This window comes from Triturus cristatus, chromosome 3_2 (genome assembly GCF_964204655.1).
Source record: "Triturus cristatus chromosome 3_2, aTriCri1.1, whole genome shotgun sequence".
Classification (NCBI taxonomy): Eukaryota; Metazoa; Chordata; class Amphibia; order Caudata; family Salamandridae; genus Triturus; species Triturus cristatus.
The window spans coordinates 859,711,836-859,737,685 of NC_140584.1; the positions used below are offsets into that span (position 1 = coordinate 859,711,836).

At 48.3% G+C, this 25,850-nt stretch overlaps 1 protein-coding gene across 1 annotated transcript in view; it reads right to left on the reverse strand.

Annotated features, from left to right (window-relative positions):
* Positions 1–25,850, reverse strand: part of SEZ6 (seizure related 6 homolog) — a 1,090,094-nt gene that overhangs the window by 357,801 nt on the left and 706,443 nt on the right. Inside the window, exon 4 of the mRNA XM_085649158.1 lies at positions 24,801–24,993. Coding sequence (XP_085505284.1) covers positions 24,801–24,993 — 193 coding nt within the window. The remainder of the gene's footprint in view (positions 1–24,800; positions 24,994–25,850) is intronic.

Here is a 25,850-nt window from a genome sequence, read left to right on the forward strand (position 1 = left end):
GATCCAGTGCAGCAGCAATCACAGGAGTCATTGCAGGAGCCAGCATGAGCCAGTGCTGGAGCAAGCACAAGCAGTGCAGGAGCCAGTGTAGGAGCCAGCATAGGAGCCAGGGTAGGAGCCAGCACAGGAGCCAGTGCAGGAGCCAGCGTAGGAGCCAGCATAGGAGCCAGGGTAGGAGCCAGCGCAGGAGCCTGTGCAGGAGCTAGCATAGGAGCCATTGCAAGAGTCGGTGCAGAAGCCTTTGCAGGAGCCAGTGCAGGAGCCAGTGCTAAATCCAGCTTAGGAGGTTGTGCTGAAGACAGTGGGGGAGCCACTTCTAGAGCCAGTATAGCCAGTATAGGAGCCAGTGCAGGAGCCATCGTAGGAACCAGTGCAGGAGCCAGTGCAGGATCAGCGCAGGAGCCAGCACAGGAGCCAGTGCAGGAGCCAGTGCAGGAGCAAGAGCAGGGGCACCGGTCCTGCCACAAAGGAGCCCTGGCGGCCTCTCAGAGTCAGCACTCTGTTTTATCAGTTCTCGCCCTGAACCAGAGGCTCTCAGAATCACAAGCACCGGATCTGACTAACTCTGCCCCACCCAGAATGACCTCTCCGAGGGGAAACTGGCACGTGCCGGATACTAGCCCTGGGCTTCATGTCTTCGCACTTTGGGCTGCCGTGGTACAGACTCTAAGGCGAGCTTCGCATATAGACGATTCTGCCCACACGCTATTTGTGAGGGCTTCGAGGGTACATTCCTATTGGCCAATTAAGGAATTCCCCCTACGCGTGGGTGTGTCCAAATCCAGGACTCCGTCCCATACCGCTTTTTGGCCCCCACCTCGTTTAATTCTATTCAACCTGAGCCAGACAGAAGAGGTGGTGCTGGTAGGGGGAATCCAGGAAAAATAAAATGTCCCCTTTTTTAAGAGAGACACTGACTAATTAAGGAAAAGTGATTAGTTTAGCTAAGGAGAGTGATTTGTGTCAGTAAACATCTGCTGAGAGAGCTTTTAAAAGCTATTCATTCTGTCTAACATCAGCGCATCCCATATCTGTCACTAGACCTTGAATCAAACTATGCAAATTGATAAAACAGCTCTAGTTTCAAAGGTCCGGAGCCATTTTAGCAGCGGCTAATGATATCGCGAGACAGCAAATTAAATGAAAAATATGGCGTCTGGCTTGTCGATTAAAAAGGGTTCCTTTTCAACACATTGCAACAGTACCCTTTCCTTCGACAAGATCCAAATAGTGATCAGAGGTGCTGGCGTCTTATTGGACTGGCCAATAATGCTCTGGAACCCAGGCGCGGGTCAGGAGGCGCTAGAAAACCTTGTATAGACCCCTGCAAAGAAGCCTTCTTTGACCCAACAGCCTGACTCACGTTTGCTCTTTGTCCAGCTGGAGTTTACCTTAAAACATGTTCGAATAGATGGTGGCAGGCCGCTGGCTGCAGCATGCTCTTAAGGAATTTAACCCTGTGGATGGCTACCACTGGGATTTTTAAAGGTCTAGCTGATGATTTTTACGGCGGCGTGCCCAGCACTATATTGGCGCTCTCACCTTACACCAGTCCCCTAACATATTATTCATCTGTTATATGCGGTTCTCGCTAAAAGCGTAAACGCCAGAGTCTAAATCTGGTCATTCACTGCCATGACGTAGGAAGAGTGTTCCACACTGCTACTACGTCATAAATAATCATCGGCAGTTCCAGGCTGTTGATGGAGCTCTCTGGGAGCCCTTCAATGCGTCACGGGCTCTCTGCTTTGGGAGAGGAGGAGGTGAAATGGCACAGTGGGGGGTGGATGGGCTTGCTGGAGGCCAGAATTATTATTTGTTTACATTTGGGATCGGGAGGAGAAGCCATGTTAGGCATGCCTCCCCATTACTCCTCTGCACCTTGTACCAGATGGAAGGAGGGAAAGATGATTTTGGGGTGAAGCGTGATTAACAGGGATGCTTATCACCTTGGGGTTCTTCGGTACCTCATAGAAAATGCGAGCATCACTCTTGCTATCTGTATGACGTCACTCTGAAACTCTAGGTGAAAAACATCATAGTCATTCACAGTTACCTATCTATAATTCTATAGAATATCTTAAGTAGTCACCAGGGAGGCACTCCATAAGGATGTGTATAGTTTTTTCCCTTCAATAATTCATTTTCCGGGTTACATATTTTTAAAACATATCTTTATTTTGTTTAAATAAAATTATCGTTTATCAAACATTTTTAGATATCATTTACATGTCCAAAAAACACGGCCCGCGGCTTGCACTGTCCCTTCATAACTTCCATTGCCCCGTGGCTAGTATTTTTATTTATTTCTAAACCTTCTCTTTTCTTCTTTCTCTATTTTGAAAGTTCGGATAAAGAGAGACATTTTATTGGCACAGAAACACCTCTGTGGATAATTTCCAAGATCTGTGAGAGACTTCCCCGTCTGGGCGGATTCAGAAATCTGCATTTACCACAGAAATAAAATCTGGAACCCAGATTTGGATTATTATGTTCTTTTATGGTAAGAGTGTTATGTTTACATCTTAAGTTCAATAGAGGTTGCTTTGTGAGACGTAAATAAACAAATCAAATAACAGTCAACCCAGCCTGTCCTGGGCACAAACTGTCTGCCCTAGGCCACGTCACCAACAATACATGCTCGGCACCTGTTCCGTCCTGGTCGTTGTTGCTTTTCTGTCTCTGCATCTGTCACAGTGGCCATTATGTCTCTGCGCCTATCACAGGGGCCCTTCTGTCACATTGGCCATTATGTCTCTGCATCTAGTACACAAGGACCCTTATGGCTCCACACCGGTCACAGTGGGCTTTAGGGCTCTGCACCTATCACAGTGGCCTATATGTCTTGCATCTGTCACAGTGGCCTTTATGGCTGCACAACTGTCACAGGGGCCCTTATTGCTCCACATCTGTCACAGTGGGCTTCATGGTGCTGCACCTATCACAGTGGCCTTTATGACTCTGCACCTGTCGCAGTGGCCTTTATGACTCTGCACCTGTCACTGTGGGCTTCATGGTTCTGCACCTATCACAGTGGCCTTTATGACTCCGCTCCTTTGTGTCGCTGTGGGTCCTGTCAGCCATGCACCTCTCGCTGGGGGTCCTGCCAGCCTTGCACCTCTCGTTGGGGTCCTGTTAGCCGTGCACCTCTCTCTGGGGGTCCTATCTGCCTTGCACCTCTCGCTGGGGGCCTTGCACCTCTCGCTGGGGCTCTCGCTGTGGGTCCTGTCAGCCTAGCACCTATCTCTGGGGGTCCTGTCAGCCTTGCACCTCTCTCTGGGGGTCCTGTCATTCTTGCACCTCTCGCTGTGGGTCCTGTCAGCCTTGCACCTCTCGCTGGGGGTCCTGCCAGTCTTGCACCTCTCGCTGTGGGTCCTGCCAGCCGTGCACCTCTCGCTGGGGGTCCTGTCAGCCTTGCACCTCTCTCTGGGGGTCCTATCTGCCTTGCACCTCTCGCTGGGGGCCTTGCACCTCTCGCTGGGGCTCTCGCTGGGGGTCCTGCAAGCCTTGCACCCTCTCTCTGGGGGTCCTGCCAGTCTTGCACATCTCGCTGTGGGTCCTGCCAGCCGTGCACCTCTCGCTGGGGGTCCTGCAAGCCTTGCACCCTCTCTCTGGGGGTCCTGCCAGTCTTGCACATCTCGCTGTGGGTCCTGCCAGCCGTGCACCTCTCGCTGGGGGTCCTGCCAGCCTTGCACCTATCTCTGTGGGTCCTGTCTGTCTTGCACCGTTCGCTGGGGGTCCTGTCAGCCTTGCACCTCTCTCTGGGGGTCCTATCTGCCTTGCACCTCTCGCTGGGGGCCTTGCACCTCTCGCTGGGGCTCTCGCTGGGGGTCCTGTCAGCCTAGCACCTATCTCTGGGGGTCCTGTCAGCCTTGCACCTCTCGCTGGGGGTCCCGTCATTCTTGCACCTCTCGCTGTGGGTCCTGCCAGCCGTGCACCTCTCTCTGGGGGTCCTGTCAGCCTTGCACCTCTCGCTGGGGGTCCTGCCAGTCTTGCACCTCTCGCTGTGGGTCCTGCCAGCCGTGCACCTCTCGCTGGGGGTCCTGTCAGCCTTACACCTCTCTCTGGGGGTCCTATCTGCCTTGCACCTCTTGCTGGGGGCCTTGCACCTCTCGCTGGGGCTCTCGCTGGGGGTCCTGCCAGCCTTGCACCCTCTCTCTGGGGGTCCTGCCAGTCTTGCACATCTCGCTGTGGGTCCTGCCAGCCGTGCACCTCTCGCTGGGGGTCCTGCAAGCCTTGCACCCTCTCTCTGGGGGTCCTGCCAGTCTTGCACATCTCGCTGTGGGTCCTGCCAGCCGTGCACCTCTCGCTGGGGGTCCTGCCAGCCTTGCACCTATCTCTGGGGGTCCTATCTGCCTTGCACCTCTCGCTGAGGGCCTTGCACCTCTCGCTGGGGCTCTCGCTGGGGGTCCTGTCAGCCTAGCACCTATCTCTGGGGGTCCTGTCAGCCTTGCACCTCTCGCTGGGGGTCCCGTCATTCTTGCACCTCTCGCTGTGGGTCCTGCCAGCCGTGCACCTCTCTCTGGGGGTCCTGTCAGCCTTGCACCTCTCGCTGGGGGTCCTGCCAGTCTTGCACCTCTCGCTGTGGGTCCTGCCAGCCGTGCACCTCTCGCTGGGGGTCCTGTCAGCCTTACACCTCTCTCTGGGGGTCCTATCTGCCTTGCACCTCTTGCTGGGGGCCTTGCACCTCTCGCTGGGGCTCTCGCTGGGGGTCCTGCCAGCCTTGCACCCTCTCTCTGGGGGTCCTGCCAGTCTTGCACATCTCGCTGTGGGTCCTGCCAGCCGTGCACCTCTCGCTGGGGGTCCTGCCAGCCTTGCACCTATCTCTGTGGGTCCTGTCTGTCTTGCACCGTTCGCTGGGGGTCCTGTCAGCCTTGCACCTCTCTCTGGGGGTCCTATCTGCCTTGCACCTCTCGCTGGGGGCCTTGCACCTCTCGCTGGGGCTCTCGCTGGGGCTCTCGCTGGGGGTCCTGTCAGCCTAGCACCTATCTCTGGGGGTCCTGTCAGCCTTGCACCTCTCTCTGGGGGTCCCGTCATTCTTGCATCTCTCGCTGGGGGTCCTGCCAGCCGTGCACCTCTCTCTGGGGGTCCTGTCAGCCTTGCACCTCTCGCTGGGGGTCCTGCCAGTCTTGCACCTCTCGCTGTGGGTCCTGCCAGCCGTGCACCTCTCGCTGGGGGTCCTGCCAGTCTTGCACCTCTCGCTGGGGGTCCTGTCAGCCTTGCACCCTCTCGCTGGGGGTCCTGCCAGTCTTGCACCTCTCGCTGTGGGTCCTGACAGCCTTGCACCCTCTCGCTGGGGGTCCTGCCAGTCTTGCACCTCTCGCTGTGGGTCCTGACAGCCGTGCACCTCACGCTGGGGGTCCTGTCAGCCTTCCACATCTCACTGCGGGTCTTGCTAGGCCTTCGCCTCACGCAGTAGCCATTCATTGCCCGAGGCAGGATGCAGATGGAAGGAGAAAGGCCCATTACTGGAAGCCCTGAGCTCGTTACCGGAGCCTGGTGCCGAGCACCCCTGCAGCAGGCTGACACCCTTGGTACAAGCAGCAGATATTTGCAATGAAATGTTATGAGTGAGCCACTGAAGAGATCCACCCACACTTCACCCCATTACAGGCCAGGAAATAATTGCACTGTAGACTCAGCGGTTTAATGTCCCCTCATTCCCTAGTACTCGGCAGGGATTACAGCCCCCATCACTCATTCAGACTGGTAATGCGAGGATCTTTCTCCAGATCCTGTTCGGTGCAGGAGCCCGCCAGCCTCTTCAAAGGCGGTAGGCCATGTCCTCCCTATTGGCTCAGGATTCTGAGCTCTATGAGGATCATTTAAAAGTCAATGGGTCAGCTGGGAAATGGGCGGAATGGTGGAGGCACCACCACTGCACCCATTCCGAAGCTGACTCGCCAGGGGCGCCACACATAAATGAATATGCAGGCAGAGTGGTGGGGTCTGTTTTCCTGTAGAAGGCCCCGTCTCTGTGGCAGGCTGAAGGGACTTTAATAATTTTTGGAGATGTTCCCTTACCACCCAACTCTAAATAAGGCCCTAAGTCTACAAAGGTGAGACAGGCCTGCGTAGCATCCTCGACTCTCCAGAGGTAGCCATAGTTCACCAGTTGATGCTAATGCATGGGAGGTGCAGTGCAGATTTATACCAGGTACAATAGAACACAGATGTCACTCAAGTTAATGACAATAACTATAATTCAAGTAACATGAAATTCTCTACAGATATATGCAGTTTTAGACCTGTCAGCCTTAGGGTGGTCCTCCAGACATTTTGCCTTGCCCTCTGCTGTCTCGCTGAATTCTTTTTTGTTGGCCTTAGGACTCTGTGCCCGTTACCACTGATAACCAGTGCTAAAGTGCTTGTGCTTACTCTCTAAAACATGGTACAACTGGCGGACACTGATTGACATGGTTAATTTACTTATAAGTCCCTGGTAAAGTGGTAAACTATATATCCAGGGTTGGTAAATTAAATGCCTCTAGTGGGCCAGCAACACTTATTGTGCCCCCTACTTAAGTAGCACCTTAAAGCATGTTGCAGGCCTGCTATTGCAGCCTGTGTGCAGTTTTAATGTGCAAATTCTACTTGGCAAAATAAACCTGTTGCCCAGCCTAAAACTCCCATTTTAATACATATGAGGCATCCATAGGGCAGGCTCTACGCAGCCCATATGGAAGGGTGCATTGTATTTAAAACCTGGACATTTACTTTTAAGCTTTACATGTCCTGGTAATTAAAAACTCACACATTCATTTTTACAACTGTAAGGTGTACCTCTCTCATAGGATAACATTGCATTAACTTATTGCATTTAATAAGTGATAACTTTCAATTGGGAGCAGGTAGGAATATTGAATTTCGTGTCTAAGGAATTGTCATTTAAAACACTCTTTAACGTTAGTCGGATTTTAATTCACAATTCTGAAACTGCCACTTTTAGTCATACCATTTGGCGCCTGCAGCCTGTTTCCTGGGGCACATGACTAAGTGTAGTTGGCAGTTGGCCTTGGTGTATACCTCCCAGACAGCCACACAATAGGGGTGGCATGATGGGGGGGGCATAGCTGTGCACAGCCCCACTTGTACTTCAGAGAAGGAGCCTCAGCTCACACACAAATAACTTTACTCTAGCCTGTTGTGCCCCCAGACGTCCTGGGACCAGGAAAGGGAGAAAGGACATTTCAACCCCATCTGTGGGGGTGAGGGGAGAAGCTGGGGGAGGCTGACTTTAGAAGTTTCTCCCACTTTAAAGCTGGCACCTGGTATAAAATTAGGATCCTCAGCCCTAGTCTTCAGTCCAGTTCTGGACCTGCAGAAGACTCTCAGTCGGCTGCCCTGCTGCCTGAAGCCTGCCCTGTGCCCTCAGAGGACTGCCCTGCTGCTTCAGATCGACTTTTCTGCTTAAACTCAGGACTTCCAGAGCGACTTTGAGGGCTAGTTGTATGACCTCCTGATCAGAGCTTCAGGGACAGAAAAGGCTCCAACCACCTTGGACCTGCACCTGGACCCAGCCTGAGTGAGTCCTGCCCCTCCAATTGTTGCCTCTCCAGTCTTCAACCCTTGGAAGTGATGCTAAAGGTGCCCAGATAGCCCAAAGCCAAAATCTTGGGGCAGAACATTTTCAGTCCAAAAGTGCAGGGATTGAAGGGGACTGAGATCTCTGCAGAGAGTTCCTGCAATTATAACTTACTCCCTAAGGAGTTGGGAATAAGCATGCAGAACTGTTTTTCCTGTTGGTATTTTGCATAGAATTTCCAATTCTGTGGCACTTAATGCTGATATTTACCAGCTGCTGTGAGCAGATGGTAAATGTCTGTGTGGGTAAGGCAAGGGGAAGATGCCACTTGGCAGGAGAGGAGTATTACATACTCCCCTGTTTCTTGGCTCAAGGTCGGCGTGGCTCTGGGAAATGGGTCAGAGTGGCAATGCAGCCCTTTCCCAAAGGGATTTTACCTGCCAGAATTCCAGCAGGTAGAACCGGGTGCGGTGCTCCTACACCTGGGAAATCAAGGTGCTGGACCAATGGGCAACATATAATTGTGCGTGAATTCTGCCCTGCAAGACTCCTAATCAGGGACTTAATGGTATTCAATTAACTGATTTGAGAGTGAAAGACTGAGTTTGACATTCTGTGATTCACTCGCTTAACCTGTAGATCGTTGTGTATTTCAGAGTAGAGTATTTCCCCCAATGAACCGTCCTGATTGTTCAGCTAGAGGCAAAAATATAAATAGCTCTTTTAATAAACATTAAATTACTAGTACCCTGCAAAGGATCTGAGGCGACTTCAGCAAACACAGACATGATTGCTGACAGATTTGACGGAAAGGTGGAGGCTAATGCTCATATGCAAATATAAAGCAATCTGCTGGGATGCTGCTGGCCCAAGGCAGTGCGTACAATCTCTTTTCATCGGGCGTGTACTCAGAAAGGGGTGTACCAATTCTATGTCAGGACCGGAGGCTCCGATTATGCTTCTCAATCTTTACTAGAAGCTCACAGCAGCCAATGAAAACACAGAAATAGACCATGTGACAACCATAGAGTCTCTGCTATATAAGGTCCCTGCCAGCCCATAGAGTCCTCTTTCTTTGCTGCTCCGCAGCCAGTTAAGTGCATTTCAACTTTTCTCTTGATGACTATATGATCGCAAGTTGCCTTTATTGCTAAGCGTTGTTGTTAGCATTGCGCTGTCTTTTACGCGCTACTGCGATCTAAACGTTGTCTGGTGAGAGTCTGGTGAGAGTGTCACTCTGTTTCTGCGCGTCGCGCTGCACGCGCCTACCGGTTTTTCCTCTTGTCACTGATTTCATCACTGATTTCCATATTTGCCTTCGCGCGCATGTGTGTCAGCGGGGTCTCCCTCGCATCGCCGGTACTAGTGGAGCGGGAGGTTGAGGAGCGGGGATGCGCATCGGTTTGACGCGCAGTCCCCTTTCAGTTTCTATGAGCCTCGGCCAACGCGCATGCGCGGCGGCCATATTTGTCCACATTTGGACTTCAACGAACGCCGGAGCAGCGTTTTACATGCTTCTGACCCGGGATTATAGCGTTTTGACTCCTAAAAGGCTCGTTTTTGCTCCTCTGACGCCCCTGATGTGTATTCATTCTCAGGGGCTGTAAAATTGTGCATAGGCTTTGCCTAGAGTGGGGTTTTGTTGCAAGCCCTCCCTCCCTCCACATTCTAAACTTATACAGAGGTCACCTGTGGGTGTCTGATTAGGGCTTGCTTGGGGTTACCACTCCCCCTGACCTCATATTAGAATATCTGATTGTTGGTAGTGAATAAGGTCACTCACTTTCCTCCAGGGTCATTTACTGCACTCGTGCTGAAATCATGTCGGAGTACTATGAGGAGGAATACTATTACTATGATGAGGAACCCTCTGGGTCGATGGAATATGACCTCGTTGAGGCTCTGGACGCGGGTGTCCAGCAGTCAGTGAACTCGGCTTTGGTGAGGGCGATTGCGCCCCTAAAACGCCACCTTTGCTCTTATGCACAGCAACAAGGTTGGCTGCCGGCGTCTGGCTCCCGCATTAAATCTGGGGGTAAAGGAAGGGCGAACACACACGCCGCGGATTTCGCTAAATTGGCCAAGTCAATGGCGGAGCAAGAACGCTCAGCTTCTAGAGAAGCTACGATTACTGAGATTTCCCAGGAGGATGATGGCCATGATACTTCCCCGGATCCTACTTCTGACGAAGAAGAATCCCCTCGACCAGCCAAGAAGGCACGGAAGGAAAAGCATGCCGCTCCGTCCACGTCACCCAAGGTTCTCACCTTTGAACCGGCGGATATTATCCACCCTAACTCTACCTCCTGGTTGCCGTCACAGGAAGTGGCGGACTATGTCCAGTCTCATTTGCGCCAGGCATTTGATACCGATGTGCGAACTCGGCTGAGGTCGGAATGCCCTAGGCCAGACCTGGCGGACAAAGAGGCGGCTACCCCGGAAGTGGACCCGTCAATGTTGACCTATTTCAAAAAATATTCTAAAGATCCCAAGAAAGGCCTAGATAGGTCCTGGCGGTCCTGCCAGGATAAACTGCTGGACGTTATTGGTCCCCTGACGAAGATTTTAGAGATGGGTTTTCGGGCCAAGGAGTCGGCCCTTTTGATTAACCCTGACGAGCTGATTGGCTGGGCACAGCGGGCAGTGTGCCAACTAGGCAACGCAAATTGTGCGCTATCGACGGAGAGGCGCCGATCCATCCTCCTGAAATTAGATCCCAGGTTAGCTGAATTGGCCACATCCGAATCAGGTCCGCTGGCCCAAGGTCTTCTGTTTGGCCAACCTTTTTTAAAGGAACTCACAAAGTTCATGGCCACCTTCAGTGGGTTGGACAAGGCCCAAGGTTCTTTGAAGCGGGCTTTCCGCCCGGTTTTCGGCAGGGCCGGACGCTTTCGTGGGCGCTCGTTCGGCCGGGGCTACAACCAAGGCGCCCAGCGTGGTCAGCGAAGAGGAGGTTACCAGGACAATTCTGCCAATACCTCCAATTTCTACCCTTCCCGCCGTTCAAGGAACAGATTCCGCAAAGGTGGCAGATTTGGAGGGAACTCCAACAACCAACATGATGCCGCAAACTCAGGTGAGCCTGGTTCCTTTTTCGGAGGTGCTTTTGGGGGGCAGAGTGGCATCTTTTCTAGACAAATGGCGCGAAATTTCGCAAGATGCATGGGTGTTGCAGACTGTACAGGGTTACAGGTTAGAGATGTACAGCTCCCCTTCGCAAGAGTTCCGCCCGCCCCCGCTGTTTTTTTCCCAACAAGATCGCGCTTTCATCACGGAAGAAATCAACTGCTTGTTATGGAAAGGCGCGATTGCGCCTTCCGTGGTGCACCCTCATGGCTTCCTGAGCACAGTTTTTCTGGTGGACAAGAAAGGAGGCGGATCCAGGTTAGTGCTGAACCTCAAAGAGTTCAACTCCTGGATTGTTTACAGGCATTTCAAGATGGAGGGCATCCATCTATTACGCGATCTCCTCCAGGAAGGAGATTGGATGGTCCGGTTGGACCTCAAGGACGCGTATCTCTCCATTCCCATTTCCCCCCCCCCACAGGAGGTTTCTTCAGTTTATCTGGGAGACAGTTTGTTACGAGTACAAAGTCCTTCCATTCGGCCTCTCGTCAGCACCGTGGTGCTTCACGAAGCTTCTGAGACCGGTGGTGGAGTCTCTCAGGGCTCGAGGAGTCCGCCTCATAATATATCTGGACGACATAATAATTTTGGCGTCCTCCCCTCAGACAGTCCAAACACACCTCAACTGGGCGATACATCTGCTGCAGAGTTTGGGGTTCATCGTCAACCCACAAAAGTCGATGTTGGTTCCCTCGCAATCCATCGAGTTTCTAGGGTTCTTGATAAATTCTCTATCATGCCAGCTCTTGCTGCCAATGACAAAGATAAAGTCCATCAAAAGGGAACTGCGAATTGTCCTTCGCAAGCAAACAACTTCCCTGAGATCGTTGGCCCGCGTGGTGGGCCTACTGTCTTCCTCCATCCAGGCGATCTTCCCGGGCCCCTTCACTACCGGGCCCTCCAGCGGCTCAAGATCCGACATCTCCGGAAAGGTCTCAGCTACTCAGAACAGATCCCTCTCTCAGAAGAGGCGAGGCTGGAGATGGAATGGTGGTTAAATCACATGGAGGCCTGGAACGGCCGAGCGCTATTTGGAGCGGCACCGGATGTGATAATCGAATCGGATGCCAGCCGATGGGGTTGGGGAGCCCGTTGCGGCACATTGACCACGGGTGGTCGCTGGTCTTTGGAGGAATTGCGCTTACATATCAATTGCCTAGAACTATTGGCCGGTTCCTTTGCGATCAGATGCCTTTCGCCACAGAAGGCAGATTGTTGTATCCTCCTCCGGATGGACAATATATCGGCGGTACGCTACGTCAACAAGTTGGGTGGTACCAAGTCGAAGATGTTGGCGGAGATCGCCAAAGATTTTTGGCATTTCTGTCTACAGAACAGAATTTCGGTGGTTGCAGAATACCTTCCCGGCTCCAGCAACCAGGTAGCAGATTGGAATTCCCGCCATCTACAGGACTCCAGTGATTGGAGGTTGTTACCCACGGTGTTTCGACGCCTGACACGGGTTTGGGGTCCTTGCCTGATAGACTTATTTGCATCTCGGCTGAACAAGCAAGTTCCCCAATTCTTCAGTTGGAGGCCGGATCCAGAGGCGATAGCCACGGACGCCTTCCTACAGGAATGGCCGACATCTCTCTGCTATGCGTTCCCTCCGTTTCTCATGATCCCCAGGGCCCTGGCGCGAGTCAGGATTTTTCGCGCGGAACTCATATTGATCACCCCTTTGTGGAGGGCTCAGGCTTGGTTTCCAGTATTGTTAGCCATGAGTTGTGCGATTCCGATCCTTCTTCCACGGGTGCAGAACCTATTGCTGGACCCTCTTCAGAATCCTCATCCCTTGGTGGCATCGGGCCAACTCCCACTCGTTGCTTGGCGGGTTTCAGGGACAGATGGAGTGTCCCGGGCCTTTCACGCGAAGCTAGCAACTTCATCAAAGAGGCCTGGTCGGCCAACACCCATAAGAGATATTCCTCATCTTGGAGGAGATGGTGTGATTGGTGCGCTCAACGGGACGTGGATCCCGCTAAGGCACATGTCTCTTCAGTGGTCAACTTCCTGGCCTCCATGGCTTCCTCCGGTTTAGCGTACAGGACGGTCAACAACTTCCGGTCCGCGATATCGGCGGGACATCTACCTCTCGACGGTAAACCCATAGGGGAACACCCTCTGGTATGTAAATTGCTTAGAGGGGTCAGGATGGTGAAACCCCCTTGCCCAAAGTATTCTCATCTCTGGGATGTCTCGGTGGTCCTTAGATTTCTTGAAGCCTGGCCTTCCAACAGATTCTTATCTCGGAAACAGCTTTCGGCCAAGTTAACTATGCTCCTATGCTTGGTTTCTTGCAAACGGGTGTCTGATGTGCGGGCATTGGATTTGGCGGGGCGTAGATTTACCCCGGACGGTGTGCATTTCACTCTATCCAGGAGAACCAAGTGCAACACCACTTCAGTCACTTATCCAAGTTTTCCTAATAATCCTAAATTATGCGTGGTGCAATGTATTAAAGATTACGAGGTGAGTACTGAAGAATTTCGTACTAATATGCAAGGACAGTTGCTTATTGCTCTGCAGAAGCCATTTCGCCCAGTGACTCCAGCTACTTTATCTAGATGGATGCGTTGGCTCATGGGCGAAGCGGGAATTGACATCTCCAAATTTGGAGCGCATTCTGCACGCGGAGCCATGGCTACGAAAGCATATTCGTCAAGTGTCAGCCTGGTAGATATCATGACTACAGCTGACTGGTCTAATGAGAGTACCTTCAAAACATTTTACTATAAACCCATTGTGAATATTGCGTCAATGTTGGTGGATCAGCTTTGAACAAGCATAATCGGAGCCTCCGGTCCTGACATAGAATTAAAAATTTGCGAACATTCGTGACAAGAATTTTCAATTCTATTAAGGACTACGGAGGCGAGGATTATCCCACCCAGAGATATACTTTGTTTGATGTAATGATTTTATTCATCATGCTTTGCACATGGTATGTTATGATGCTTATATTTCATCATGTGATGTTGTTGCTTATGCTATGGATTTGCATTTCTCTGTGTACTGTTCTTCCCCCCCTTTTTTTCTCATGCTGTAATGTGGCTTTAATGAGCACTCTGGAACAGCTTTTATGGGGTGTTTCCTTTCCTTTCTTTCAGGTACAGACAGCAAGTAAGCTGGACTATGGTTTATCGGTGACTGGATGGCTACCGTTCGGTGCTCCGCTCACGTGCGAGTTTGTCTGGATCGGGATCCAGGAAGAAGTTCGGCCCCGTTGGGCTTGCAGTTCCTTGGTTGGAGAAGGCCCTGGCTATCGGTGATCCTCGAGAGCAGGTCGTGGTTGGACTTAACTACCGTTCCAAAGAAAGAGGACTCTATGGGCTGGCAGGGACCTTATATAGCAGAGACTCTATGGTTGTCACATGGTCTATTTCTGTGTTTTCATTGGCTGCTGTGAGCTTCTAGTAAAGATTGAGAAGCATAATCCTCGCCTCCGTAGTCCTTAATAGAATTGAAAATTCTTGTCACGAATGTTCGCAAATTTTTAATTCTATCCTAAGGACTGTGCTACTTGATGCGTCATTCATGGTCGCTGGTACCTCGGGAGCTGTCCTTGGTGCTGACGACAGGAGTCTACGGCAGGCCTCAGTGGACATAAAATATGGTTTCTGTGGGCTTGTGAGGACGACTATTCTTGAGTCTCATCTCTTGCCATCCCGACTCACGATTGTAGCTTTTACAGCCCTTTGAAATAAGATATTATTTTTAATACATCACTTCGTTTCCCCTCTTTCACTGTCAAGTTTTTCTGAAACGTGTGGCCCATTGGGATCTGCTGCTGCTCACAGCGGAGGACTTTCACCGTTATAGAGAACAAACTTTACTACTCTGGAATTAAAGTGTCAGCCAAATGCAAATGTGACTGATGACATGGCAGCCTGCTAATTTCACTAAATATACTCACCTTTAATGACCCCACAACATCAGATTTCAGCAGCTGCATAAGCTAAGACGAGTAACAGAAAAAGCAAAGGCATGCTGTCCATTTAGTGCGAGTACCACATTGGAGAACACGCTCCAGAATGAATGCAGTAATAGAATCACTTGAAATGACGTCAACAATGGCGCCCCAGGAAGTCGCATCATGAAGGAAACCCTATGGAATGGCATCAGCGATGCACTCATAGGAATTAAGCTCACTAATGCAACTGCAGGAGAAACTTTAGTAATGCACTCACTAAAAGTGATGGTAACCAAGCAACCACAGTATGTGGTATTACTGATGCAACCACAGGCAGAAGAATCTCGAATTTACTACAAAAAAGTGTAAATTCAGCCAGAGCAAAAGGCATCATCCGCGCAGCCATGGAAAGAGCCTCACAAACTATGCCAAAGAAAGTGATATGAGTCCAGTGATATGAATTCCATCACCACATCCCCTGAAATCGACATCACTGGCATAGCAGGACACGCCCAGATCGTTCAGAGAAGGTAACATCATCAGTGACATCATTGAAACCAAAAGAGCAGAATTTAGAGCAGCCACATGAAGTGACCGCATCAGTGCAACCAGCTGCTGTCTACAGAGGCGAAACGGGACAAGTGTTCAGAGGAGAAAAAAGAACCAGAACTCCTTTTGTAGGTCGAAGCCTACTAGACACCACAGCTGTTTGGTTGCTAAAGACGTCTTGAGGACATCCTGAAAGCTGAGCTACGAATGCATTCCACCAACTGCTTGCCATTGGATTTATTGTTTTTAACTCACATTTGTGTGCTTTATATTTTCTGGCTTTATCTGTTTTATGCTGTCCAGCATGTCTTTGTCCCTCCTTGGAGCATAGCCTGTTTACTGTTTTCTTCCACAAAGTACTCACTTTCTGTAAACAGGGCTTTAAATGTTTCTCTTTTCTTGTCACATTTGCTGTGCATCCAAAGACAGAAGTCAAACGTTAGGCTTTGTCTTTCATGGGAGCTTGGTGTTTACTTTTATTTCTCTGAGTTCAAAGTAAGAGGATTTATCTGATAAACTAGGGGTGTGAAAGGAAAGGCTTTTTTTTCTAGCACAGAACACAATTTAAATGTCTGTAAATAAACAGTGAAAATACTTCAGTATATATAAGAATTAGAAAAGCACAAATGAACCACATTTGTTTGTAATTCTCAAGTGTGCTGGAAACAAAACACTAGATGATGCCATTTCCACACATTATTATTTGTGCGCTATATAGTTTTATCAGAAAAACTGTGCAAATGTAATGGTTATTTCAATAGAAAATGTGTTGTCTGTGCTGGCAGTGCACTACCACACTATGCAAACTCCACTCTACACCCCTCCACTCTATGCCATTTCACTCTAGGCCTCTCTACTCCACTCTAGTCCGCTCAAATCCATATCACTTTACTCCACTCCACTCTATGCCACTCCACGCCACTCCACTCAATGCCACTCTAAGCCAATCTATGACACTCTACGCCACTCTGCTCTACAGCACTCTACTCCACACCAGTCTACGCCACTCCACTCTATGACATTCTACGCCGCTCTACTCCTCTATACTCCACTCCACTCCACTCTACAATACACCACAACACTGTATGCCAGATTACTCCACTCTATGCCACTCCCTCTAATCACACTTTACTCCACTCTAAGTTATGACACTCCACTCTAATCCACTGTACTCCACTATACGGTATGCCACTGTACGACACTCCAAATTATGTCACTCCACTCTATGACACTCTACTCCACTTCACTCTATGCCACTCCATTCTTTGCTCCTCTATGCCCCTCCACTCTACGTCACTCTGTGCCACTCCACTCATGCATCTCTATTCTGCTCCACTCCGCTCCTCTCCAATCGACACTCCACTTTACGACACTCCACTCTATGACACGGCACTCTACTGTGTAACACTCTACTCCACTTCACTTTATGACACTCTTCTCCACTCAATGACAGTATAATCTATGATACTCCTCTCTAGATCACTCCACTTTACGACACTCCACTCCACTTGAACCCCTCCATTCTATGCCACTCTACTCCAAGCAACTCTACGACATTCTACACCACTTGCTTCTATTCCACTCTACTCCTCTCTACACTCCCCTCTACGACTCTCCACTCCACTCCGCTCCATTTTACTCCACTCTATGACACTCCATACTAAGCCATTCCACTCTATCACATTTTACGCCACTCTACACTACGCAACTTCACTCTACTTCACTACACTCTATGCCACTCTACTATAATCAAGTTTACTCCACTCTCCACTTTACTCCTCTCTACGCTACACCACTCCATGACATGCTACTCTACGACCCTCCCATTTGTCACTCCACTCTATGACAATCTACTCCACATCGCTCCACTCTACGACACTCTACGACACTCCATTCTAAGACACTTTATTTCACTCTATGACACTTTACCCCCTTCCACTCTATGGCACTCTACGAAACTCCAAACCACTGTGACATTCCAGGATACTCTACACCAATCTACAACACTCTATGCTCCTCTACTCCACTCTACAACACTTAACTCAATTCTGCGCTACGCCACTCCACTCTATGACATTCAACAACACTCCACGACAATTCATTCTATCCCACTTCACACTATCCCACTCCACTCTATGCCACTCCACTCTATGCTACTCCACTTCCCTCTAGGCCACTAACATTTAGCCCTGCTGAACAGCAGCCACGCTAGTGTACAACATGGCTAAAACACATTGGCAAAGCCAATAGCTCTTGCATAGGCAATGCGTATTTCTTTGGTTATCATGTGCTATCTTCGAAGGGTCTATTCCTTTTTCTGGCACATAAGCCATATTTAGAAGAAAGAAAATCAAAATTCAGCAATGGAAAGCTAGATGTCAAACCTTAGGTCAGTAACTGAAGGGATTGCATGCAGGGAATAGAAATCCTTTAATTGCTTTTAAAACCATCTATAATATCTGAATTAAGAAGTAAGTGAAATGTACAAATTTACATAGCACTTCAAAGTCATGGATTTAGATTCAAATAATTGAAGACATTAATGGATCAGTTAAGAAAATGCTGATATTTAGCTTGCAAGAAAATGGCAAGAAATCACAGAATGAGAGTCAAGGGATCAAAAGGATGTACACTGATACCAGGACTTAATTTTTAAAAGAATAAGTGCCAGTGCCCAAAGTATTGCAGAAGCCCGCAATCAGCTATCTTGAAGGAAGGATGGGGTGGCCAATACCAAGGCCGGGTATTCTTGATCCCTCCTGATAAGTCTTTGATCCACCACTAGACACTCCCAGCTTCATTATCTCCCCCCTGCAGGTTCTTTTTCATCTCTGCTTTCTCCCTTTATCAATGTGTTCCCTCTGTTTCTTCCACCTTCCCTCTTTAATGTGTTTTTCTCCCTCTTGCTCTGGATCAGTCTATGGAGGAAAAATAAGCGCTGGTCTGCAAAACAGCTCAGTCAACACTGGCTCAGTCCCCAGAAACCACTGGCTTAGATTAAGCACTGCACTAAACACTCACATAGGACAGATGAGACCTATTTTGGGTGCGGATACTGGTCGTTCCAAGACTGTTTGAAATGTAGATGGGGCAAATAATTCTAAAACTACTTGGCTTCTGTACACGGTTTTGATTCCTTGTGTCTTTGAAAGTCTACATTACTAGAAGTTTCTGCCTCATGAGTGATCCGTTCTCTTCTTTGTTGCAGTCCTTAACCAGCAAGTGAATTTTGAGAACATGAAGAGCAAACTGATCACACAAAGGGGTTGTAATTATGTTTTCAGGTTTTATGGTATTTCTTTTTTGGACATTTCCATCTGTATTTATCCATATTTATTTTTTGCTAATTTTATCTGTATTCATCCATATTTATTTTGGGTTTTGTGAAAAATGAAGATGAAATTTGTATATTTCCACGTTTATCTAACCGGTAAATATGCACTCATGTTTGAATGCCTACTAGGTTTCAATGCTGTAAACACCCGCAGAAGATAAATCAATGCACTTGTAAGAAAATATGCAAATTTCAGTATCAACCTTGTGCATATATACTGCTGTTTAAGCCTCTTTACTAAAAATTCTTTTCTTTTATAATCCCCTTATCTATCAATGCACACAGCTATTAGCCTGACAGTCATGGCAGAGAGTATTTAGAATCACTGAAAAATCAACTCAATTTCCATTTGTATCCACTTTTAAAAATAAATACAGACAAGAAAATAAAAGTTTTCTGTCTGTATTTATTTGTAAAAATCAGTAAAAACGGAAAACAGAGAGTCTTAGTTGTAATACACTGGCCCTTTAGTGGCAGGATTTTGCAAGGCTTTTTAAACCATCATTTGAGTAGGTGCTCCCATTAGTTTCTTGGTCTGAACCATTCTGTGAGTAGGCCCTATGTTCTCCTTAGAAGACCTTGTCTTCCAGCCTTGCAGGCAGATTGTTTTGACCCTCAGCCAGGAGCTTGGTTAAAAGATGGCGTTGGCACATTTGTTACTCGATTACCTTAACTCTTGGCAGTCTTTCCAGACTGTCAATTCTTGCTACCTCGTCCAGAGTGTACTTGATGTACTATTTCGGTCGGTGTAAGATATTATGAACCATCAGTCTTCTCTTACCCCTTCCCCGACCTCTGAAGCAGAAGCTTTGCTACGCACGCTGGACATAAAGGAAGCCATCGAGGTCCACATAGATAGGGTTGCAAGCTTTAGACAGTGTGATAGATTCTTTGTCAATTTCACTTGAGCCTGGAAGATTCTCCGAGTCACTTTGTGGAAAAATGTATCAATATGGGTTGCTCTTTGGCTTGGGTGGATCCTCCTGACTAGAGCTTGCGGAATCTACTGGGGGACTCTTGTCAAACTCTTAGGTTAACAGAAAATAGGCTTCCTTGAAATATATGTGTGAGGCTACTTGGTCACTTCCTTAGACGTCAGTTTCCCACCACTTGAGGTGATACTCACAGGAGGGGAGTTTGGAGTTTATTTAAGTCGTTTTTTCACATACATGATGATTGTGAAACAGTGCCCTAAAGGGGCATTTCAGACATGTTTGATTTAAGCAGTTCATTATGGAAGGTCACAGCTTTAGCATGCAACATTGGACCTTTCGCATACAGTTCAGAAATTGGATGAGGAGGTGATGCTCAGATGTCCTACCCATGATCTCTGTTACTAGTATTCTCTCATTCCAGTCCTCGTGATCATCTCCTTCACCCCAATGCCAGGTGTGTCTTTTCCGGCTTCTCCCTTCAGCAGTGGATGGATACACAGGAGTGTTTTTGGGTAGGCCATAATTTAAATGCTCCCGGCCTAAGTGTGGGGGGGGGGCGTGTATGACGAGTAATATGAAAGGGAGACGGGCTAGGGGACGTAAGCATGGCTCTTGAGCCCTTTTGTCTTATTTTCGTGTTGCAGCTTTCATGATTCCACAGCTCAGGGCAAAGGCATTTTGGTGGGTACCAAAGGACAAACCATGGTTAGCAACTGCACTCCCTTGCTAACCCTAAGTGTTGTGCATGTTTGTCCCTTCTGACACTCAATTACTGTATTTTGGCTGGACAGAGTGTGTAATAGTCTTTGGGGTGGGGGTGCCGTGTTTGTGTGGCTGGACCATGGGGTGGTGGCTCACTGCCACCCCCATACAATGTCAAGTGACCCTCTCTCCCTCAGAACCGAGGATCGCCAGTGCTCCTTAGATGAGCCCCCGCTCCACTGCCTGTGTGCGTCGTAAATTGGCAGACGGCTGATGTAAAAAGGAGGTAGATATCAGGGCCGGCATTTCCCACAACCCTTCTTCTCTTATAAGTTGTCTGATTGGCAAACTCAACGGCTTTTACAGTTGCAGGTTCCTTGGAGCTGTGTCCTAGCAACGACACCGCTTGCTGGGATCCAGGTGGGCCTGCTCCACCCAGTAGCAGCCCACTCCAGGGTGCGTGGGCGTCAGCCCTGTAATCAGGTACATTAAGCAGAGGTAGCCAGTGGTAGCAGTTGTTGCTTTAGTTATCCTGAAAGTAATCGTAGGAGTCTTGAAGGCTTTGGTATGAAGAGAAAATAAATTGCTGTTTACTGTCAGTTGGTTTAAATGACTTGGGGCATCCTCTAGCCCCTGGACAGCAAATTGGAGGTCGTTGAGGGGCCAAAGGGAGGGACAAGGGGGAATCCAGGGATGTCACTGGAGTGTGTCAAAGGGAGTGTGATGTCAATTCAACTGTCCCTTTTCATTTTACAAAACCATCTTCCATGACAAGAATCCATGTTTCCCTGCTGGGTGGAGGAGGCATGCAAACCCCTTCAAATCTGATTTCCTAACATCAAAGACTTGAACCTAGCAATTTGATGGCATGGGACTGATATGGAACTGTCAGGCCAAGCACTGTGGATGCAAGCTAGTGCCCTAGTCCAGAGTTTTGGAGGTCCAAGTGGGTACACCTAGTGTCATCCTGGATGTCGGAGTTTACAAGCCGCCCAACTTCTACTAGCTTACAAGGATCCGGCTACAACTGCAGGTGCACCCCTATGCCTTATACCAAGTAGCCACTAGCCTCCATAGGGCATAATATGAGCAAAGGTCAATGGGTGCTGGAAGAAGTCCAGTGCTCAGCTGACTACTGAACTCACTGCAGCCTGAGCTAACAGACTGGGCTCGGAGGTCACGTTGTGTGCCAGGCGCCAACGTTGGCCGAAAAAGTGTTTACTTTGCGGGGTCAGACCCCAGCCTGACCCCGACATGAAGCAAAAGTGACAGGGTTCAGAATAGTTAACCTGGCTCAATACTATATATAGAGCTCAATACATTGAATTTCTATATTTTTGAAGTCCCTACACTCAAAGGCTTCCGTGAGGTATAGTCTTTGGGGGATTTGTTACTTACAATCCCTAGCCGCTTGGTGAGCTCAATATCTGTTTTGCCATGACCCATTGTTCAATACATATTAGATTATTAGAAGTTCAATAATCCCCTGGGCACCATAAAAAGTCAAACAAGGCTGGTAAAAATGGAGAAACAAAGGATGTTTATAAAGTAATAATACATTGAAATTGATTTTGATGTTTGAGACTGCACAGCAAGTCCCAGTTACACTAAACCCTTCTAACCTTAAATTGAAATGTTATGGGCAACCCCCAGCCATACGTCAGGCGCCTGTTGATGCACCTGAGTGCCCTCTATTGTTTGTAGGGTGCCAAATGTCACTCCATGTTTCTAATATCTGAGCTTCCACTTGTGAAAAAGCCTGCAGCAGAACCGGCCACTCCAGCGAACTATAGGCCGGTCTCCATGCTGCCTGTACTAGAAAAACAGGTGAATAAACTATCCAGTTTTTGGGAAGTTAGCAATCGGCTAAACCCCAGCCAGTCAGGGTTTAGAGCCCGATATGGCACTAAGATGGCATTGGTGGAGGCCTCAGACTATATCAGAGGAACTCCTGATGCCAGGGGAAATGCTGCACTGATTTATGTTTGATCTATCTGCAGCATTTGACACCATCCCCCATTATATGCTGCTGGACCGTCTCCAGGCCATTGGAGTAACAGGGCAGCCTTGGACTGGCGAACGTCATTTCTAGCTAATAGGAGTCAACAATTTTGGATTCCTCCTTGCTCTGCCAACCCATGTGATGCACTGATGGGAGTCCCTCAGGGCTTTGCCCTAGGCCCTACCCTGTTTAACTTATACCTCACCTCTCTAGTCCAATCATCAGATAACCGCGGTGCCAACGAGATTCCTATGCAGATGATGCACAACTGCTATTCTCCTGGGGCAAGGAAGCAGAGTTGCATTGCACGCACATTAAAACATGTCTTACAGCTGTCTTTCACTGGCTAGCAACTGCTCAACTCAAATGCAACAAAGAAAAAAATGTAATTCTCATCCTTGGTAAGATTCCATCAGATTTCTAGCTACCTTTCTGGTCAGATGATGCCTCCTCCCCAGGACCCCAGAAAGATTCAGTCAAAAATCTGGGGATTACATTTGATTACAGCCTGTCCTCTAAGCCTCAGGTAAAAACCATTGGTAGGCGCTTGTTTCGGCATTTTGAGGTCTCTAAAGAAATGTCTTCCTCTTTAATCCTTTCCAGTGAAGAAATAGGTCATTCAGGTGCTGATAACGTCCAGAATTGAATATGGTAATGCGTATACTTAGGGTAACACGAGTACCTGTTGGATAGACTCCAATGGTTCCAAAATGCGGTGGCCCGTCTTCTGTTAAATGTGCCATTAAAAACATGTTTTTCTCCTTGCATACGGACATAAAGAGTCAAATTCAAGGTTCTTGTTCTGGTGTACAATGCTTTATATCAATTGGGTGCCTCTTAACTCAGAGCCAGATTTGGATTCTATAATCCTTCTAGATAGTCGAGATTCGCCAACAAACTATTGGCAAAAATCCCCAGAATTCAGCGCGTCAGAGCGGGAGGAAGGTTCCTAACATATCTGGGATCAGTAGCCTGAAATCAGCTTCCTTTGGAGCTGCGTGCAGTGAGTGATGCTGCTCATATTTCTACAGCAGCACCTAGTCTTACCAATGCAAAAACAACAGCTGATGGGGTGGCATGGTGAGCAAAAGAATGATGGATTTAACCCAGATCTCTTGACTGGGGGTGAATGTTATGATTTGTTCTGTATTCCGTCCATCAATTGAGTGTCTTTTGCTTTCTCGCCCTAAGTGCGCCAGGTATGCTCAGACGTGGGTCCTGGGCTCACTGTGCCACTGGAATCAAGCTATCGTGGCTGAAGAGGGGTGTAACCTCGAAACCGGTCCTAGGATGCTTGTTTCCGGTCCAGGGAGGACCTGGCTTGGCAGTTCGGGCTGGACTTTTCCCATGAGGCCCAGGGTCAAGACTGATTTGCATATGTCAGGTCTAAATTGGGTTGGCATGGTGAGCAAAAGAATCATAGATTTAACCCAGATCTCTTGACTGGGGGTGAATGTTATGATTTGTTCTGCATTCCGTCCATCAATTGTGTGTCTTTGCACCTAGTCTTACCTGCAGATTTCACTGGCCATAGCCTTCGAGAGGGAAACACCGCCATTATGTGAGAACTCTGACTTCACAAGAGTAAATGTTCAGGTGACGGGTGGAATCTCATTTTCTAAGAAGCCTTGTGCTGTTCTAGCCAATAGGGTTGTGGGGTGAGCCAGAAGGAAGGGTCAGGACCACTAAAATCCTATATAAGCCTCTTTAAATTGAATCCAAAGGGACACAGATTGGCTAGCTGTACCTTTTCCGGACCACACACTGTCTTCGTTGGATTCAGGAGATTAAAGAAAGAGAGTAGGAAAATGGACTAGGAAAATCAAGAGCGAGGGGAAGAATAAGGCTGGGTCTCAGGACCCTGCCCTGACCACATGCCTTCTTCATTGTTGGTCTCAAGACCCTTTCAATTGGAGACCAAGTTGATACTCAGGATTAGCCCGGAGTTCCTCACAGATCTGCATCCCATCAGATCTCTTACCTTATGATGAATTTTAATGGGAGTGTAAGAGGAGATAGATATTTAGTAAACTGGAGATACCATATTCAACTAGGAATGTAGCGCATTGACTGGGGAAGTTCGATTAAATCATTCATTTCTGTACCTATAACCTGGAGTCCTCCAGTTAATTAGCCACAGGATAGTAAACTCACCCCAGGTATGACGGACACCTCATATGATCCCAGGTCTTTTCACCACCAAGCTTATTCCTGACCCCTCTGCTCAATGATGCCCATATTCTATCTCTGGGCAACGTCACTGTAGCGTCAAGAGATTTCAAGAGCCACTGGGCAGAGGGTGGTGGTTGTGACTGGCAACTGGGTGAATGTGTGAGTCCCAATGCTGGTAAATATTCAGATTATTTGAAGACACCAGAGAGGAACATTTGATGGGCAACTCCGAGCAGTCGTACACTTCTGCTGAGGTAACATTAGGCGCCGCCCACCGTACTCCGCGAACGGAAATGATTATATATATTTAGAAACGAATGTGAGCGTGGGCAGCTTTAAACACGCCCAAATCACAGTTAAGATAGTGAAGAACTTGGAGACAAACTAATGGTGACAGCAATATAGAGCACACGATTTATAGAGGCATAATCTGGATTATGACTTTATAACTTGAAGCCAAGAACTCTATCCACCAAGCTACACTTTCACGCTTCCTCCCTGCAGCGCGGTTCCCTCCACTGACACTCCCACCCTATGCTTACCTTGGTAGTGAAAGTAGAACTGCCCGGCACTCCCTGGCTGCGTGCTCTGGTAGTGTACTGTGACTTGATTGGTTGGACTGCGGATCACCTGACCTTTCATGAGGAAAGACTCATTGGCCAGGATGGCAGGCTCCACTCCCTCCATACTCTCCACAGTTATCGTCTCACCTTCCACCAGACTGATGTTCAAGACCTGTGGGAACAGAACACAGGCATACACTTAAAAACAAGCTCATAATCCGATATAATATACCACTTCACTTAAATTAGGGAATACAAACGGCACATCTTTTTTTATCAATTTTTCATTTGAAATCTTCCCAAACAGCTGTCTTCTGGAAGCATGATAACACTTAAAGGGAACTTGAACCAGATAAAGCAGGTTTGTATTAAAGCCGTATATGTCCTTTGCTTTCCACGAGAGAGCATGTCTCCCCTTCACAGCCTTATTCCATGTGTGCTCAACCGTTTCCCTATCAGAAGGCCTCACTTAAGTGTAACTTCAAAATGAAACTGTCGCTTCTGGATGTAAATTTCTAAAGTGTTACTTGAAAAAAAAACTACGAAATTTAGACAATATAAATATGTGTATAAAAGAAACAGAAAATAACAAGAGAAAAAAATGGAAAGGAAGAGGGAAAAACGGTTTGGGATTGCCTCCATAAGTAGAAAGGTGGGTAAAATAGCATTAACAATTCAAAGGAGAAAGGGGAGAATGGGGAAAAAAAGATTTGAAAAAGAAAGGGAAGAGAAAACAGAAGGCATGAGTGTTACTTCCATAATAAAATAATAAAGGTAACAAAAATAGACCGGAGCGGCTCCACCATTAGGGCAGAGTAGCATCGCACACTAGAGCCCTAGAGATGACAAATAAATTGATAATAATTTAATTTATTACAATTTGTTTTCACCATTTCTGCCCCGAGCTGAGTGTCAGGACGGGGTGGGGCCATTGCTGCTGAGTGGCAGCAGCAGGGACGAGTGATGGGCTGTGCATTTGAGTTTAAAGTGCACATGTCACTTTGTACGACTATCTTGTGGTAGCCTAAT